This window comes from Mus caroli, unplaced genomic scaffold (genome assembly GCF_978045245.1).
Source record: "Mus caroli unplaced genomic scaffold, Mus_caroli_1 scaffold_13, whole genome shotgun sequence".
Taxonomy (NCBI): domain Eukaryota; kingdom Metazoa; phylum Chordata; class Mammalia; order Rodentia; family Muridae; genus Mus; species Mus caroli.
In genome coordinates this window covers 64,163,823-64,181,359 of record NW_028227268.1, presented here as the reverse complement: position 1 = coordinate 64,181,359, position 17,537 = coordinate 64,163,823, and the positions used below count along the sequence as shown (strand labels likewise).

The window sequence follows — 17,537 nt, the reverse complement described above, 5'->3', positions numbered from 1 at the left end:
AATCCCAGCACTTGGGAAACAGAGGCAGGTGGCTCTCTGAGTTCAAAGCCAGCCTCGTTTACAGAATGACTGCCAGGACAACACAGAGAAACCATCACAAAAACAAACACACAAACAAACAGGGGGCTAGAGAGAGACAGCATCAGTGGGCAGCCATCCTCTATAACACCAGTCTCAACCATGCCTTAGCAGGCTGAGCAAGCCATAGAGAGTAAGCCAGTAAGCAACATTCCTTCATGGTCTCTGTTTCAATCCCTGCCCTGACTACCTCAGTCACAGACTGTGACATGGAAGCCAAATAAAACCTTTCCTCTTCAAGTTCCTTTTTGGTCAGTGTTTTACCGCAGTAAAGAAGAAAAGCTAATTGGGATTTTCCCATCGGCATCTCAAACACACTGATAGTAAGACACACGTTTTAAATATCAAGACTGCAATTTATAAGAGAAAATGGTGTCATACATTAGACACAAAGTCTTTTATTCAAGGCAGTTATGTATAGGGTAAAAACATCTTTAGAGCTAGAGCAAAATGTGTAGTGACAAAAGACTTGTGCTGTCGGTGACACAGCAGTGTTCAATGCCAACTAGGTAAGTTAAAACAGACCACTTCTGCTCAACGCTTCATAGGGAGGATGGAGTGTAGGACCTGGGGAGCACAAATAAGTGGGCAATGAATTGTTGCTCACCAAGAGCACGGAAGCCGACATAAGAACTGTTGCTCGTGGCTCTTTAAATGTCACCTGTGAACAATTCAGGGACTTCATTTGTTCATTTCTACACGGATACTATTTCCATTAGATCAACTGGCAGGCTTTATATTAGCGTCACACACTAGAGGGGTGGTAAAATAGCAATTCCCACACATACTTATTTGCACGGGCACAAAGTGGGGAAGGTGCATAGGACAATATTTGAGAAAATATGAACACATGCTAGAATGGTATTTGATGTGGAGATTTGTAGGTTTTAGTTTATGCATGTATGTGGTGAGGCTGAAACCAGGGTCTCATGAATGTTACACACATATTTTACCACTGGACTACATGCGTACCTCAGTCCCTGTTTAACAAAGCAAGACATATACACAGCAAACACATTTCCTGTAATTAATCTAGGTCCCACCAAGGGACCTAGTGAAAAATTTTAATTTTTCATTAAAATACCCAAATATATAGGTGAATGAGGGAATGTTTGGTGCAGTACAAGTTGTTTAAAAAATATGGCTGGCCCCTATTACTGCATGCCAGTATCAACTCCAGCCTCCAGTTACAATAACCGCAAATGTTCCCAGATACAATGTGCTCTGACAGACAATAATATCACTCACATATTTATTGGCACATGTGTGGCTCCATTTGAAAGTTGATATTAAATTACAAAGGCTGATAGTTTTTCTTCATTACAAACTTCTGACACGGAAGTTTTGTTCAAAGTTTCACCTGCTAACTTATTCACATTTGATTTATTCAAATTGTTCAATGAAACGTCTCTGATAAACTTTCTCAATTTGTAAAAGTTTCCCTTGTGTACAAACTGAAATATTAAAGAGCATGTAGGTTCTCCCAGTTGTATTGAGTTAGTGCAAAAGCACCATGCACAACAGCTTGAGAAAGTATTTCTCAAACTGAAAAAAAAAAAAAAAAAGAGTATTTGGGGACAAAAATGAATGATTTCCAGTCAGTTCTTTTTCTCTTAAATGGGGGAGTTTCTGACAATGGATGTCAAGGCTATCTTACAGGTGATGTTTATCTCAGACCCAGAGCTCATGAGAACTTAGGGAAGAAGAAAAAAAAGTATTTCTGTGGGCCTGGCTGAAAGTAGTGATCATCTCATAGTGTGTGTGTGTGTGTGTGTGTGTGTGTGTGTGTGTGTGTGTGTGTGTGTGTGATACATGATCACACAGACCCTCATTAATGGAGACTATTTTCCAGAGAAGACAGCCAACTTGTGTCACACAGAATTTTCTGTATAAATTTAGCACTTGCAAAGGTGTCCTTTCTTGCAAAAACATTGTCCACACTGTCACATTTATAGGAGACGCCCTCCACATGCCTTGTCTGGTGCCTGCTGATGGTTCCTGCTGACAGAGCTTCCCACATCCGACTCACAGGAGCTCCCTCAGGTGGATTCTCTGATGTACAGTGAGGGACGACTTGTGATAAAACGTTTTCCTACATTCTTGACATTCAAATCGTTTCTCACTTCCGTGAGTTACCTGATGCCGGTTAAGGTATGACTTCTGGTGAAAAGCCTTCTTGCAGAGCTCACACTCATAGGGCTTCTCGCCTGTGTGGGTTCTCTGATGGACGGTGAGATGTGACTTACTGTAAAACGTTTTCCTGCACTCCTCACACTCATAGGGCTTGTAGCCTGTGTGGCTTCTCTGATGGACGGTGAGGGAGGACTTATGGAGGAAGGTTTTCCTACATTCTCCACATGCATACGGTCTGCTCCCCGTGTGCTTTCTCTGATGTCTTCTGAGGCTTGACTTCTGGTAGAACGCTTTCCCACACTCTTCGCATTCGTAGGGTTTCTGGCCAGTGTGAGTCCCCTGGTGCATGCTGAGGTGTGACCGCCGGTGAAAAGTTTTCCCACATACATTGCACTCGTAAGGTTTCTCCCCTGTGTGTGTTTTCTGATGCACGGTAAGGTTTGACTTACGGCTGAAGGCTTTCTGACACTCTTCACATTCGTACGGCTTGTCGCCTGTGTGAACTTTCTGATGTATCACGAGGTGTGACTTAGAGTAGAACGTTTTCCTACATTCGTCACACTCGTACGGCTTCTCGCCAGTGTGAGTTCTATGGTGGACATTCAGGTCCGACTTACAGTAGAAAGTTTTCCTGCATTTTTTACACTCGTAGGGCTTCTCACCTGTGTGAGTTCTCTGATGTATCGTGAGAGAGGACTTATGGTAGAAAGTTTTCTTACACTCTTCACAACCATAGGGTTTCTCCCCCGTGTGAATTTTCTGGTGCCTGCCAAGGTGTGACTTGCGGTAAAATGCCTTCCCACACAGATTACATCCATAGGGTTTATAACCGGCACGGGTCCTCTGATAGCACCTGAGATCTGGCTTCTCACTAAAGCTTTTTTCAGACTGATAAACTTCATAGAGTTGGGCTTCTCTGGGGACTCTGTGCACATTTTGCTGGTTCTTCTGGTGAAAACATTTCTCACATTGTTTACATCTATGGGACCCGACTCCCGCATGTATGCTCTGGTCTGTGGGGTATGATTCCTTAATGAAGGTTTTCTCACAATCCCTACATGTGTAATATTGCTGTCCTTTGTGTATTTTCTTGTGTTTCGTGAGCTCATACTTTGTACAGAATGTTTTCTTACAAATACTACATTCAAAAGTTTCTGCCCATACCCAGCTCACGTCTTGGACATGAAGAGCTACCTCATCAGGCGCTTTCTCGGACTCGCCCAACTTACTGGACTCATGTGCAATGGGAAACCTCTTCTTACTCCATAATGTGTTTGTGTTGCAGGTCGCTTCTTGCATATAACACTGAAACTGCTGTCCAGTGCCTGGAGCTCTGCTATACAACCCAGGATGCTCTGCGTGTATGGGGGACTCACTAGTCAGAGAGGCATCAAGTTCCTCTCCAGTCCTCGTGTCATCGCGCTCGTTAGGGGGAGGGACGCTCTGCCACACAGTAAGTGCCACAGGCCTCATTCCTGAGGAGTTTCCATTCTTTACAGTCAGATTTGAAACACAGTTTGAGCTCACATTAAATATGTTTCCTAATTTAACTTTCTCCTCGGTTGACTGGTTGCTGTAGCTAATCACATGGTGCCACAGATGTCTCTCTTCATTGTCCTGGCTGGTTTCGTTCAGTTCCGTTACCTTCTGTACATCTAAAAGAAAACAGAAGTCGCCAAGCTCATGTTACAGCATAAAAATGAAGAACTGACGTCTCGTTCTCATCCCATTATGATTTAGCAATAATGTGTGTGTGTGTGTGTGTGTGTGTGCAGTGGATCTGTAACGTAGAGTTTACAATGTAAATCATATCACTTCATTGGTTTAAGGTGTTTAGTTCATTTGAAACACATGATTGTTAAATACTCACCAACTGGCTGGCTGTGTATTTCAGGATGTCATTTCCATCTGCCATTCCCCCCACCCCTGCCCCTTCAATCTCGTTCTTACAGTCATCCCACTTTCCTTCTTTCTGATCTGTAACAGTAAGATGCTCATCAGTGAGCTATCTGAGGATGGAGGTTTGTACGGCCTGCATTTCACTTAAGTGTAGACTTAGGAAAGGGCTGCTATCTGTGTAGTCAGTTTTCACTGTTCAACGAGGAACCACAGTAGAAATTTAGGGGGTTAGTTTACAGACACAAATGGCCTTATTCTCATATGAAAACAGCTAAGTTCAACCCTCCAAATTCCTAATCAAAATCTATTTTGTGCTTCCAAGAACCTTAACAGGGCCAGGTAGCTCCAGTCTGCCCTCTGCCGGACCAGTGGATTTCATTCAGGACACTAAGTGATGCCGCCACTGAATGCTTTCCAGATGTTCCGGGGACTCACAGTACTGTCAACTCTTCACTTAGATGAAGGTCCATGCAGCCCCACTTTATAATTCTCTGCTTCTGGAAGCTTCCGTTTTGTATTAAGCTGTCTTCTACACTATAAATGAGGTCTTCTGTGTAAGTCTATTGTCTTCTACACTATAGAAAACTGTAGACAACAGCTTCCACACCGACAGAAAAACCACAGCCTGTCAACACGAAAGCCCTGCTTCCCTTCCGCTCTGTGACAGCAGACCCTACTCTTCCTGTTGAGCTTCGCTTCCGCCTTCCTTCCTGTGCTGAGGACTCTCCCTCACTCGCAGGCATTCTACCTCGTGGGACAGGATACCTGATGCTGGGCCTTTTTGTCTGATTCCCTTACCAACCCCTTAGTTAATGCCTGAAAAACTATGTTATAAATATCTATATTAAGCTGCCAATTTCCTTCTCTGTAAGGACTAAGACACAAATCTATATTTTATACTCACCCAAGTATTAGATATACCAAATATTGGAAAAAAAGAAGTGTCAAGATTAAACTAGATGAATAATAGTCTCCTTAAAATTCCCTTTCCTTTAGACTTTTCCTGGAATAAAACAGTCTATTTCTTGTTATGATAAAGCATCCTTTGTGACTCTTATCTTACAACCATATATTATGTGTGTTTAATTTTTTCAACAAAAGTAAGCTCTTTATGTGCAGATATATTTATTATTATTTGCATGTCTAATTTTAGAAGTGCAATGCTTAGGAGATAATGAAATACCATGTGATAAAAGAACCCAGCCAAAAATGCTTTGGGTAGAAAACACAGACAGCTGAGAATGTAGAGACAGCAGCTAACCAACTAACCAAAGCTGTCTATAACGCTCCATGCACTTAAAGAAAATATATGCAGCAAAGTAAAAAGGAGAGTAAAAGTTCACGTGAACATTCTCCTTGGAGAGCGCACATAGGAATTATGTGAGGTAGCGCAGCAGCTGTGCCCAAGACTAGGAACTGCGCCTGAATAAGAACAGCTCGGTACGGCCAGTGTCTGTGAGAGTCTACTCACCCTCGCCTGTCTGTCCGAGGTGCACTCACTCACCTGGTCGGCTCTGCTTTGGGACGTCTTCTACTCTCCATGGCCCAGCTCCTTGCTCCAGCTTAAAGATCACCTCAGGTTTGGTGATGCAGTGGCCTGTTGATGGGAAATAATGTAAGACTGTATCAAATGCTAGGTCAAGTTCACTGCAGAAAGATCACAGCTTTGGGAAACAAGTGACTGCTAGACCCATCCGAACATTCTGTGAGAAGTTTATATTCCTCGTGCACTGGAACCTTGCCTTTAGTTAGGAAAGTGAGATGGCCTGAGAAGAGAGCAAAGCTGGGACCCCTGCAAGCCTATGGTCTCAGCTACCTGAGATGCTAAGGAAGACCAGATCCAAATCTGTCTAAGCAACTTAGTAAGACCCTATCTCAAAATGAAACGGGTGCTGGAATATGGCTCAGCGCCAGAGCGCCTGCTGAGTATCCACGAAGCCTTCAATCAATCCCCAGCACTAAGAGTAAATAAGTAGGAATTAGAAATCTAAGAATGACTTTAAGAAAACTTAAAGACATAACACAATTCAATAAGAAAGAAAGACAGACAGAATAAAAAGAGAGAGGGAGGAAGGAAGACAGACAGACAGACAAGACAGACTGACTCAGGTATGTAGGAGACAGAGGTGACTCAAAACTGAAGTGATCCAGCTTTTGAGATGGCTCAGTAGGAGGTAAGCGCACCAGATACAGAGGCTGGCGTCTGAGTTCTCTCCCTAGCCCTCTGACCCCTACGTGTATGCCACTGTGCGCGCGCAAATATACACAGTATACATTTTGAAAAAATGTTCAAGCAGTCTGAACATTTGTTGAAACTCAACAAAAACTAAGAAAAACAAAAAGGTGGATGTCTCAACAGCAGAACTAATCAGCCAGAATAACATTTAGAATAATGTCAGAGTTTGCACTACTTAAGTTATTTAGATACTTTTTTTGTTTGGTTGGTTGGTTTGAGTTGTTTGTTTGTTTGTTTGTTTGTTTGTTGGACATAGGGTCTCGCTATGTAATGTAACTCTGGCTGTCCTGGAGTTCACTATGTAGACCAGGCTGGCCTCGAACTCACAGACCCACTTCCCTTTGCCTCCTAAGTGCTAGGATTAAAGATGTGTCAGTTTTAAAATGGAAAAAGAAATTAATTTTATTTATTTTTATTTTATCTATATGAATGTTTTGTCAGCATATATGTCTATGCATTGTTACCTCCTTCCAGCCTAGCTAGGCTGGCCTCAGACCATCCGCCCGTGAGGCAGAGCCACCTGCTGGGCTGCTTCTCATCCCTTTCCTTTGATGTGCCACTACCTGCCTGAGGCCGGACCAGCTGTTAACTCTTCCCGAGTTAACACCAAACTGATCTTCATGAGTTCCTACTACAAGGCTGATCTGTCTACTTCAAAGGAACTTTGCATGGCTGGGAATGGGCCTCCCCTCTTCTTTATAAAGCCTGTTTGCCGACATTAAAGTTGAGCTTTGAACAGAATTTTGTCTTAGCTCCATCCTTTCTCGTGCTGCCTAGATTCCCTCTTGTCTTCCAGATTCCAAGATGCCTTCCAGGCTCGAACCCGGACATGTGAGCCGCTGGCCGGCCTCAACAATGCACCACGTGGTGTATGCAGTGCCAGTGAATTAAAGGAGAGATGGCTGGAGCCCCAGAGACCAAAGTTACAGATGGTTGGTGAGTTACCATGTGTGTACTCGAACCTACGTCCTCTGGGAGAGCAGCTGGTGCTCTTAACTGCTAAGCCATCTCTCCATCGCTCCACAAAAAAAAAAAAAAAAAAAAAAAAAAAAAACACTTTTAATGAGGAACTTTAAGACTTTTGCTTTAAGCATTTGTGTGACTGGTGTTCCAAAAAGAATACAGATTGAACATAAAAACCAATCCAGAACAAAACATTTATCCAGGCATGGTGAACTACCCACTCACTACCCCTGTAATTCTCAGCACTCAGGCGGCTCAAACAAGAAACTCAGGAGTTGGAGGCCAGCCTGGACTACACTGCAAATTCCACGTGAACTGGAACTACATGGGAAAACCCTATTTCAAAAAAAAAAAAAAAAAACAAACATTGGGAGGCAGAGACAAGGGGACCCTAGGAGTTTGCCAGCCAGCCTAAACAGGAACGTTCAGGTTCAGTGAGAGACCCTGCTTGGGGTTTTTGTTTTTGTCAACTTGACAAAAGCTGGGAACAGGAGCCCAACTGAAAGAATGTCTTCATTAAACTGACCTGTGGGCAAGCTTGAGGGGAATGTACTTGGTTAGAGTTATTGATGTGAGGAGGCTCAGCCCACTGTGGGCGGTGCCACCCTTGGGCAGGCTGTGCTGGGATATATAAGGAAGCAGGCTGAATGAGCCCTGAGTGAGCAAGCCAGGAAGCAGGTACTCCTCTATGGCCTCTGCTTCAGTTCCTGCCTCAGCATTCCCTGGCGATGAACTGTGACCTGTAAGCCAAAATTTTTCCTCAAGTTGCTTTTGGAACTAAGATGCAAGGGAATAAAGAGAGAGGGAGGGAGGGGGAGAGAAATACCCCTAACACCATCCTATCCTCTGGCCTCCAAATGTTCATGGACATGTGTATGAACTTGCACACAGTCATACACACAAGCACATACACCACACACATACACACACCAAATTTTTAAAAATCCAAATAAGTAAATTATTCAGTGACATAAATGACAAATAAAATCCGAATTCAAGGGAAACATATGAATATCTAGATCCCAAATATATGAACATCTAGATTTGTCCCCCAAAAAGGATCTGATGTAATAATAAGACTGTCGAAAGCAAAACATACTTTAGAGGAACCCCAGAGTGCAAGAGGAATCCAAGAGGTGAGGGCATAAGATGCTGGCTGACAAAGTTAAAGCAAACAAACAAACAAAGCCAGTGCCAACCGAGAACACTGTATCCAGTGAGGTTAACTTTCAAAAACTGAGAACTAGACTTGCTAAAACAAAACGACAGGGATTCATCAGCACTAGATCAGCCTGTGGTGATGAGTCCTGCCAACTTAGTGGGGTCTGGAATCACTAAGGGGCAAGCCTCTGAAGGGATCCGTGTGGGTCCTCCCAGGAAGACTTAGCTGAGGAGAGAAGGAACCAGCGCCTTCTGTCGGAGGCGCAGATACAGGAGGCCCGAGGGGAAAGCAGTGCTGTTTGCTTGCCTGCCTGCTCTCCCTGCTGGGGAGTGTGCTCATCTCTGCTGCCAGTGGCACTCTCTCCTGATATCAGACCCTAGCTTCTTCAGTTTCCACAATGGATTGAAAGCCAGTGACTCTCCAGGATCCTTTCAGGCCTTAAACACTAGACTGAGACAGTTGAGGTATCTGGCCTGGTGGACTGACAAGTACTGGGTTCTCAGGCTCTCCGGGATGTAGTTAGTCATTGTCTGACTACCCTTCCCTATCAGCTGTAAGATATTCTAATAACTCTCTTCTAATACACATACATACATGCACCCGTACACACACACACATCTGTTTCTCTAGTGCAATGGTTTTCAACCTTCCTAACGTTTCAACCCTTTCTTTTTGTTGCTACTTCATAACTGTAATTTTGCTACTTTTAGGAATTATAATGTAAATATCTGTGTTTCCCAATGGTCTTAGGTGACCCCTGTAAAAAAGTCACTTGGCCCCCAAAGTGGTTGTGACCCACAAGTTGAGAACCACTGCTCTAAAGAACCTTACCTACTACACAGGCTTAAGAGATGCTACATAGTAAGTGAACAGATCATGTCCACCATTACTGAAACATATAAAATTAAACAATACAGCAAGATACACAGAAGAAAGTGTATCAATACAGAAAACCATTAAACAAAAAATTAACACAAAGGAAAAAAGAATGCAGAATATAGCCACCCAAAAATGTCAGAAGTATGTCCTCAGTTATCAAAAATACTCTTAAATGTAAACAAAACTATTTCCCAGTAAATATATAAACCGTTTGAATAGATGAAAATAACAATTTCAGTGGCATGCTGCAGAAGAGAAAACCATTTACTAAAAAATACTACATGTGAACCGAATCCAAAGGGATGGCCGTAGCATGCAAGTGCGACCCAAAGAAATCAGTTCAAACAGAATGGAAACCTGTGAAAGGAGATGGAGGAGTGGGAAGAGGAAGAGGGGGATGAAGAGGAAGAGGAGGAGAAGGGATCAATTCAAAGAGTAAGTAATGTGTAAAGAGATGCACACGTGCTGAACGCTGAGTTTGTAGAGTTCATTAGGTCATACAGAAGCGGTAAACTGTAGTACAATATCTGAGAACTACAACAGCTACCATCACCTACCAAAAGGGCAGGTCATTTTGACAGGAAATTTACAGAGAAGCCCTACAATCAAGCCCACAGTGGAACAAAATAGCCTAAGAGACACTGACAGGCTGCCAGCTCCTTCTGAGAGCACCATTATCTCATGGCTCAAGTAGTGCATATTACTGTTCAGGACAACGTTAGGAAGGCAGTCTCAGCAAATTTAAAAATAAACAAACAAAACCCCTGAATATCCTCTCTGATCACAATGAAATAGATAGACATATAAAACTGGAAATTTTATCCTACCAGATGACTAATGAGTATGAAAGAAAGTAAAATGCAAATTTAAAAATAACTGAGGGGCTGGAGAGATGGCTCAGTGGGTAAGAGCACTGACTGCTCTTCTAGAGGTCCTGAGTTCAATTTCCAGAAACCACATGGTGGCTCACAACCATCTATAATGGGATCTGATGCCCTCTTCTGGTGTGTGTGAAGACAGCCACCATGTATTCATATACATAAAATAAATAAATAAATCTTTAAAAAATGAATATTAATTGGAACAAATGAATGTTAAAACCAATTTTTTTTTTTTTTTTTTTGGTTTTTCGAGACAGGGTTTCTCTGTATAGCCCTGGCTGTCCTGGAACTCACTCTGTAGACCAGGCTGGCCTCAAACTTAGAAATCTGTCTGCCTCTGTCTCCCAAGTGCTGGGATTAAAGGCGTGAGCCACCACACCTGGCAAAACCAGAATTTTTAATTGAGTCATCTCCCCAGCCCTATCCAGTATTCTCTTTACTGAAATTGTTGAGATAGAAAGACAGTAACATGGGCTAGAGAGATGGCTCAGTGGGTAAGAGCACTGGCTGCTCTTCCGTACGTCCTGAGTTCAGTTCCCAGCAACCTCATGGTAGCTCACAACCAACAGTGGAATGTGATGCCCTCTTCTGGTATGCAGGTGTACAGATGAAGCACTCATTTACATAAAGTTAATAAATCCTTTTTAAAAAGAAAAGACAGTAATACTATTCAAATTTTACAAAACAAACAGTTCATAAAGGACCATTGCGACAGAAATGAAGAGGGTCCCATTGTAGCCACTATTGCAGAGCAGCAGCCATGGCTCCAGCCTATGCCGTAGCTGTTGGCCACAAAGTGAGAAAGAATATGAACAAGCGGAGTCACTGCTGACAATGCTAATGTCTGTCATGGCTGATGGTGCTAACGTCTCGAGAGGCACACCACATTTTTGTGGGAATATGCAATTTCTGCCCTATGAGTGGCACCCCATCAGATCTGTAGTCACTCCAAGGACACTCAAGTTCATCTAGAAGGGTGTGAGGATACATAGCAGGGCTAAAAGGAAGCTGACCAACACATTGGCATCAAGAAGTACTACATCTCTTCTGCCTGTTCTCCATTAATAAATCTTTACCACACAAAACACACACACACACACTATTAAATGGACAACTTCAATATTGATGAAATGTCCACACTACTCACACTGACTTATCAATTCAATGGACTCTAAGTACCAACAGCATTTTCATCGTTCTAGAAAAAAGCCAATCCTAATCTTCACAGAGAAACACAAAAGACCCCCAGGCAGTCAAAGCATCCTTGAAAAACGAAGCAAATCAGTTGTTGTATATGGTAGAGCAACAGCACACAGGAACACAGTAAGACATAAGACAGAGCAACAGCACACAGAGACATGGTAGGACAGCACAGAACTAGCATAAACGTAGACAAACAGCCAATGAAACAACAGAAACAAATCCAGACCTTACGGCCACCCGGTTTTCACCAGAGGCAGCAGGAGCGGTTAGAAAGGAAGCTCTCCTCAATAAGTGGTACAAGCGCTATACTCTCTGGTGTACACAAAGACATTAGACCCCCTTTATCTTTCCGTATTCAGAAACCTAATTAAAATATATCAAAGACGTAAATGCAAGATCTGAAACTACTGAAAGAAAATACAGGGAAGCTGGATATTGATTCAAAAATTTGCTTCCCTTTTTGAGATTGGCGTCTCTATGTTGCCAGGTGGCTCTGGAAGTCCTGGGCACAAGTGATACCTGCTCCTCCATCTCCAGGGCGCTGGAAGCACAGACCAACACCATCTGACCCAGGACAAAGATGACAGGACCTCAAATCACAGCCATCTACAACAAAAGCTGACAACTGGGGTTTCAAAAACAAAACCCTCCCTAAAGAAAACCCAAGGCTAGAGTGATAGAGTGAAGGTCAGCCTACACAGCCAATGAAAAGGTCTCAACTATACACGGGGCTGAATCCTGGACTACATAAGGAAGTTAAGAGCAGGAAAAAAACAAAAACAAAAACAGGTCCTATAAAGTTGAGCAAATGACTTGAGTAGGTATTTTCCCAAAGGCATACAAATAACACAGAAACCCACCAATAAATGGTCAGTACCTGTAAACATCAGAAAACGGGAATGAAAACCACGGCCAAGCGTAACTATACTTGCAGCGTAACTATACTTGCAGCTGGAATATTCCAGAAACCATGAGCAACAAGCACCAATGAGGACACAGAGAAAGACACATTATCCTTCACTGTTGCTGGGAATATAAAATCACTACCATGAAAAACTGTATAAAAGTTCCTTTAAAAACTAGAAATAGAACCACCTTTATGGTTCGGCTACCACTGAATATATTAAAAGAAAATGAAATCAGTATTTTGAAAGATCATGAGTTCAAGGTAATATTGAGCTATATGAGCTCTTGTCTTTAAAAAAAAAAAAAAAAAGTATTTATGGGCTGGAGAGATGGCTCAGTGGTTAAGAGCACTCATTGCTCTTCCAAAGGACCTGAGTTCAATTCCCAGCAACCACATGGCAACTCCCAACCGTCTGGTGCTATCTTCTGTTATATATGCAGACAAAGTACCCGTATACATAAAATACATAAATAAATAAATCTTTTTGTTAAAAAAAGAAATGTATAAGGGAATATTATTCACTAACAAACCCAAACTTATCTCGGGTTGGAACTGAAGGACGGTTTTGCTAAGTTAACTAAGTCAGGCATGAAAGGACAAACATTGCACATCCTTGTTTATATGTGGAAGACAAACTGGCACTCACAGAAATAGAAGCAAGAGCAGGTGACAACGCCTATTAGAGTGTGTGAGGGAGGGACAGAGAGAAGACGGCTGATGCACGCAGGGGTGCAGCTGGATAGCCCGTGTAACTTTCAGTTTTCTACAGCACAGAAGCGTGACCATGCTTAAAATGATTCCGTGCCACAAAATAGCTAATAGAGGATTAAATGCTTGCAATATAAAGATGTGATATGTCTGCATAGACCTGCCAATTTCTGGAGGTAGGTTTATATACACGCACACACACACACATGTGTAGCTAAACAAATTTCAGACATGGTTGCTGTTCTTACTAACACAGGAAGTGTTTTTAATACTGTTGGGGACTTCACTCACCCAAGGACTCCAGGCTGCTGTAGGTCTCCAGCATCACGTCCCTGTAGAGCTTCCTCTGACTGTCATCCAGGTCCTGCCACTCATCCCAGGTGAAGTCCACAGACACATCCTCAAATGACACCAACCCCTGTAATGAGACATTTCTCCTCAACTCAAACTTTTGAGCCTATCAAAAGACAAGACCCTGTCTACAGAACTCAAATTTCCTCAGAGAGAGAGCCACATCTCTGAGCACCAGCACCATATAAGATGTGCCAACCAAGTTAAATGTCAAGAGAAAGATGAGGGTTCTGATGTCCTTATCATTTAGAAGTAAAAACACCTGAGGCTCTCCACTAAAGCTTTTCGAATAGAAATCTTAATGAATTAAAACTGTACAAACATTAAACTCTACATGTGAAAATATTTATAAAAGGTGAGGGATATTCTAAAAAAAAAAAAAGCAAGTAAAGAGAGTACCATATTCATGGAGTATAACTTTATAGTCATAAAGACACTGACTCTCTAGAGGTAAATAAACTAATTTAGTGCAATGGAAGCATCAAATTCATAAATGTATTTCAGAATTCTTATAGAGAACTGAAGAAGCGAAAGCAAGGTGTGATTAGTTCTGGCTCAGTTTGCCCCAGCGCAGGTCCCTCCCTGCATTGGCAGCTCTGGGTTTCCATAATATACACTACATTTTCTGTTCTGCAGGATCCAGACAGCAGCTGACTCAGTGCCTCAAGGCTCCTCCAAGCTTACACAGGCAACCTCCCTGAGGTGTCCTCACACAGTGCAGTGAGGAAGATCTCACACAGTACAGTGAGGCTCCCTCCCTCTTCTTTTAAAGGCCATTAGTCCCATGAGATCAGGGACTAGCACCTTTTTTACCAGTTACCTTCAACGAGCCCTATCTCAGATAAAGTGGCATTTGCTTTTAGTGGTCAGCCTGGCCATATAAATTTGTCCACAGCAAATTTGCCATCCCTACCTCTGATGGAAAAAGTCAAATACCTACTTGTAGTCAATCCACATGATCAGATTTATAATCTCCCACTTAGCTTGGCTTAACCAAAGAGCGTGTGCATGTAGACCACAGGACAGCCTCAGATACAACTCCTCAGAGCCACCTTCCCTCACACCATGGAATCCCTAGCTTCCTTGTTCAGGGCCTCAGATCCCAGATTCCCCTCTTTAAATACCCATTGGTCCAGCAGATGGGGTCCTGGAGAGAAGGACAATGGGAGGTCAGTACCTGCCGCTCCACTTTCGGATGCCCCCTCTGTGGACTTCGTTCTTTTAACTATAGCAGTGGAAACACTAACACACATCTGAGTGTGTAGGGCTCATTCTGAGAAAATATGTAATGACGTAAACAACAAAAACACAATCCCTACCTCCTCCTACGGAAGTGCAGGCCCCCTGAGCCAAGCAAGGATCTGAAGAGGCCACATCTGACAACCCCAAAACAAACCATATAGTTTAGTCTTCCACAATCAAGATGCGACATCTTTCTTAAGATTTGGATTTTTTGAATATTTTTGAATATTTTGCTTTTGGTATCAACTACTGGAATTGTTCAGCTTCATTTCTGGACTGTTCCTTTGTGTAGAGAAACACAGCTGATTTTATTTCTGACCTCTTTTATCTTGCTCAACTTTTTCATAGGTCCTATTTGTAACGAATGTAGTGTCAGCTCATCTCCAAATGCATGCGGTTATGACCCTTATGACCCTCTTCCTTCCAATTTACGTGACCCTTAGTCGTGCTGCCTAGGCTGCTGCCAAAGGTTGTGGAAAGTACCTCTAGGACAGTGACAACAGAGGCGGTGAGGATGGAGGTGTCTTATTTCTAGTCTCAGGAAATAAAAATGCTGATTTCTATCAAGTGTGACATTAATTACAAGCACAATGCAGCCTTATGTCCCCACGCTGTTGTATCTCTCCATCACATACAGAGGTCTAAGGACAAACTGTGGGCCCCGGTTCTCTCCTCTCACCAAATGGGTCCTGGAGATCCAACTCAGGTCGTCAGGACTGAGTCCTTTACCCACTGATGCACCTGCACGGCACTCTTGTGGATTTTCAATTGTTGGTTGCTATGGTGTGTTACACTAAATCATGTTTAAATAAAGAGTACATGGCGGGGCTGGCGAGATGGCTCAGTGGTTAAGAGCACCAACTGCTCTTCCGGAGGTCGCAAGTTCAAATCCCAGCAACCACATGGTGGCTCACAACCATCCATAACGAAATCTGATGCCCTCTTCTGGAGTATCTGAACACAGCTACAGTGTACTTACATATAATAAATAAATAAATCTTAAAAAAAAAAAAAAAAGAATTGTTTAAAAAAAAAGAGTACATGGCATACTTATAATTTCATACTACTGTTTCTAGATAAGGCAAGGGAATAAGGAAGATAACACGCACATACATGACCTTCTCTAGTTCCCGATTTACCTTTACTGGTGCCTTGTGTTTTCTCGCTCTATTCCGCTGGGACCGCCTCCAGTAACTGTAGGTGACTGGCCTCTTCTTGTACCTTCTCTTACGCTTTCTAGTTTCAAGACATCGACTGGGGAGTTGACTCAAGGAGTTCTCCACACTGTCAGGCTGCAAGTTCCTCTATAAAGCAATGTTGGAGATGCCATGTGAGTGACTTAGAGCCACCTCTGTGCTGGACACACTGCAACCACACATGAACTAAAGCAAAATTCAACGGAACGACACCCCACCCCACCAACGTCTCCAGCAAAGGAGTCACTGTCATCTTGTGCTCTTGGCAAATGCAGTGCCCCAAGTACACAATTTAAACCTTCTGCTGTCATAAAAGTAAATGCTGGAAAATGCCTCAAAACAATTGTTAGACAATATCACAACACACCAAATACTGACACAAGCTTTGTTATACCATTTATAGCAATTATAAAAACTTAAGTTTCTTCCCTCCACATGACATAGTCTTAAAAAGACACTTTCAAGAGTATCAATTTGAAACTTACAGGTTCCGTGGTAAACTTAATGTCAACTATAGCTACAGACCAGTCAAAGAGGCAAGAATTCTGATTTGTTCTACTAACTGTTTTGAGTTCTATTTGAGATTTTACGACGTTAGGGGAAATGGGGATTTTTAAATGGAGTTTGAAATTTTTCTGTGCACCACTGTAAAGAAAAGCACAGATCCTTTTGATGCCCACAGCCACACTTAGGACTAAATCCTACAACTCTGCCCCACCAGTAATGCGTATCCTACTGTGAATTCAGGAAGGGATTAATCTATTCTTGAGACCAGAGCTATTGGAATGTCACCTTTGGAAAGGCCCTCACACAGCCAAAAGTGTGTGTTTAATGTAGGCAGCAGTCAATCCCATCGAGCTGACAGTTGGTTACCAAGCACATACACTTCACAAAGTTACGAAGATGGAATAGGTGTCTCCAGAGCCATAGGGAGCAGATACATCATTACAGCAAAGGACGTGAATCCAGTGTGGAAGAGAGAGACGCTGCACGTGCTCTCTCTCTCTCACTACACTCTCCACACAAGCCAATACAGTAAGAGCCTTGCTGATAATGGGGAGGCCAGGAGATGCCCCAGCCCAGGCTCACGCCACACCTCAGGCTGCTCCAGCATCCAGGGCTGTCACTGCTTGACAGTGAGACACCAGACACAGCAGCTGTGGCACCAGAGTCTGGACCAAGAGAAGGGTGCCGCTGAGGACAAGTGTCCCTGCAGGGTCAGGGAGTGTGGCGGCTCAGCCACGTCAAGACCTAGGGAGACAGGCTGTGAGCTCAGCCCTGCATAGGCCTCTCAGGGCCGAACCGCCTGCCCAGGGCAAAGCGGAGGAAACCGGAACTCTGCCGGTTCCTGCGGGCAGCACTCACCATGGCGCCCCCGTCCGCCTCTGGCAGTTGACTGGCCTGAGGCACCCGCACCGGACGGCTCAGCTGACCGATCAAAGGTAAAGATGGCGCGAGACAAGGCCCCGCGAACTAGCGAACCCGCCAAGGCCCGCCCCTGTGCCCGGGATGCGCGCCTGATTGGGCCGCCCCTCAGTCCCCGCCCCATCATCGTGCCTTGATTGGCCACAGATAGCACCAATCGATGACTTGAGAAAGGCAGACTACCCCGAAAAGTGGCTGCTGCGAAATATTTTCTGTTTTGTTTTGTATTTTGTTTTTCAAGACAAGCCCACGCTGGCCTCGAACTCATGGCAGT

At 43.4% G+C, this 17,537-nt stretch overlaps 1 protein-coding gene across 1 annotated transcript; it reads right to left on the bottom strand.

Moving 5' to 3' along the window:
• Window positions 1-323: 323 nt before the first annotated feature.
• LOC110305431 (zinc finger protein 39) lies at window positions 324-17,325 on the bottom strand. The gene is made up of 5 exons (XM_021177410.3): window positions 17,204-17,325; window positions 15,782-15,946; window positions 13,341-13,467; window positions 5,615-5,707; window positions 324-3,866 (listed from the first exon to the last, which is right to left on the bottom strand). The coding sequence occupies exons 1-5, from the start codon at window positions 17,204-17,206 to the stop codon at window positions 2,104-2,106; spliced, it is 2,151 nt and encodes a 716-aa protein (XP_021033069.1). The 5' UTR covers window positions 17,207-17,325; the 3' UTR covers window positions 324-2,103.
• Between the last annotated feature and the right edge of the window lie 212 nt (window positions 17,326-17,537).

Bases quoted from the DNA above. Each gene is read 5' to 3' on its own strand.
- LOC110305431 (XM_021177410.3), bottom strand. The intron at 5,708-13,340 runs GTGAGTGAAGTC...TCCCATCAACAG, and splicing joins CAGCAGCCTGGAGTCCTTGG to GCCACTGCATCACCAAACCT. The intron at 3,867-5,614 runs GTGAGTGAGTGC...GTTTTCTTTTAG, and splicing joins CCCAAAGCAGAGCCGACCAG to ATGTACAGAAGGTAACGGAA.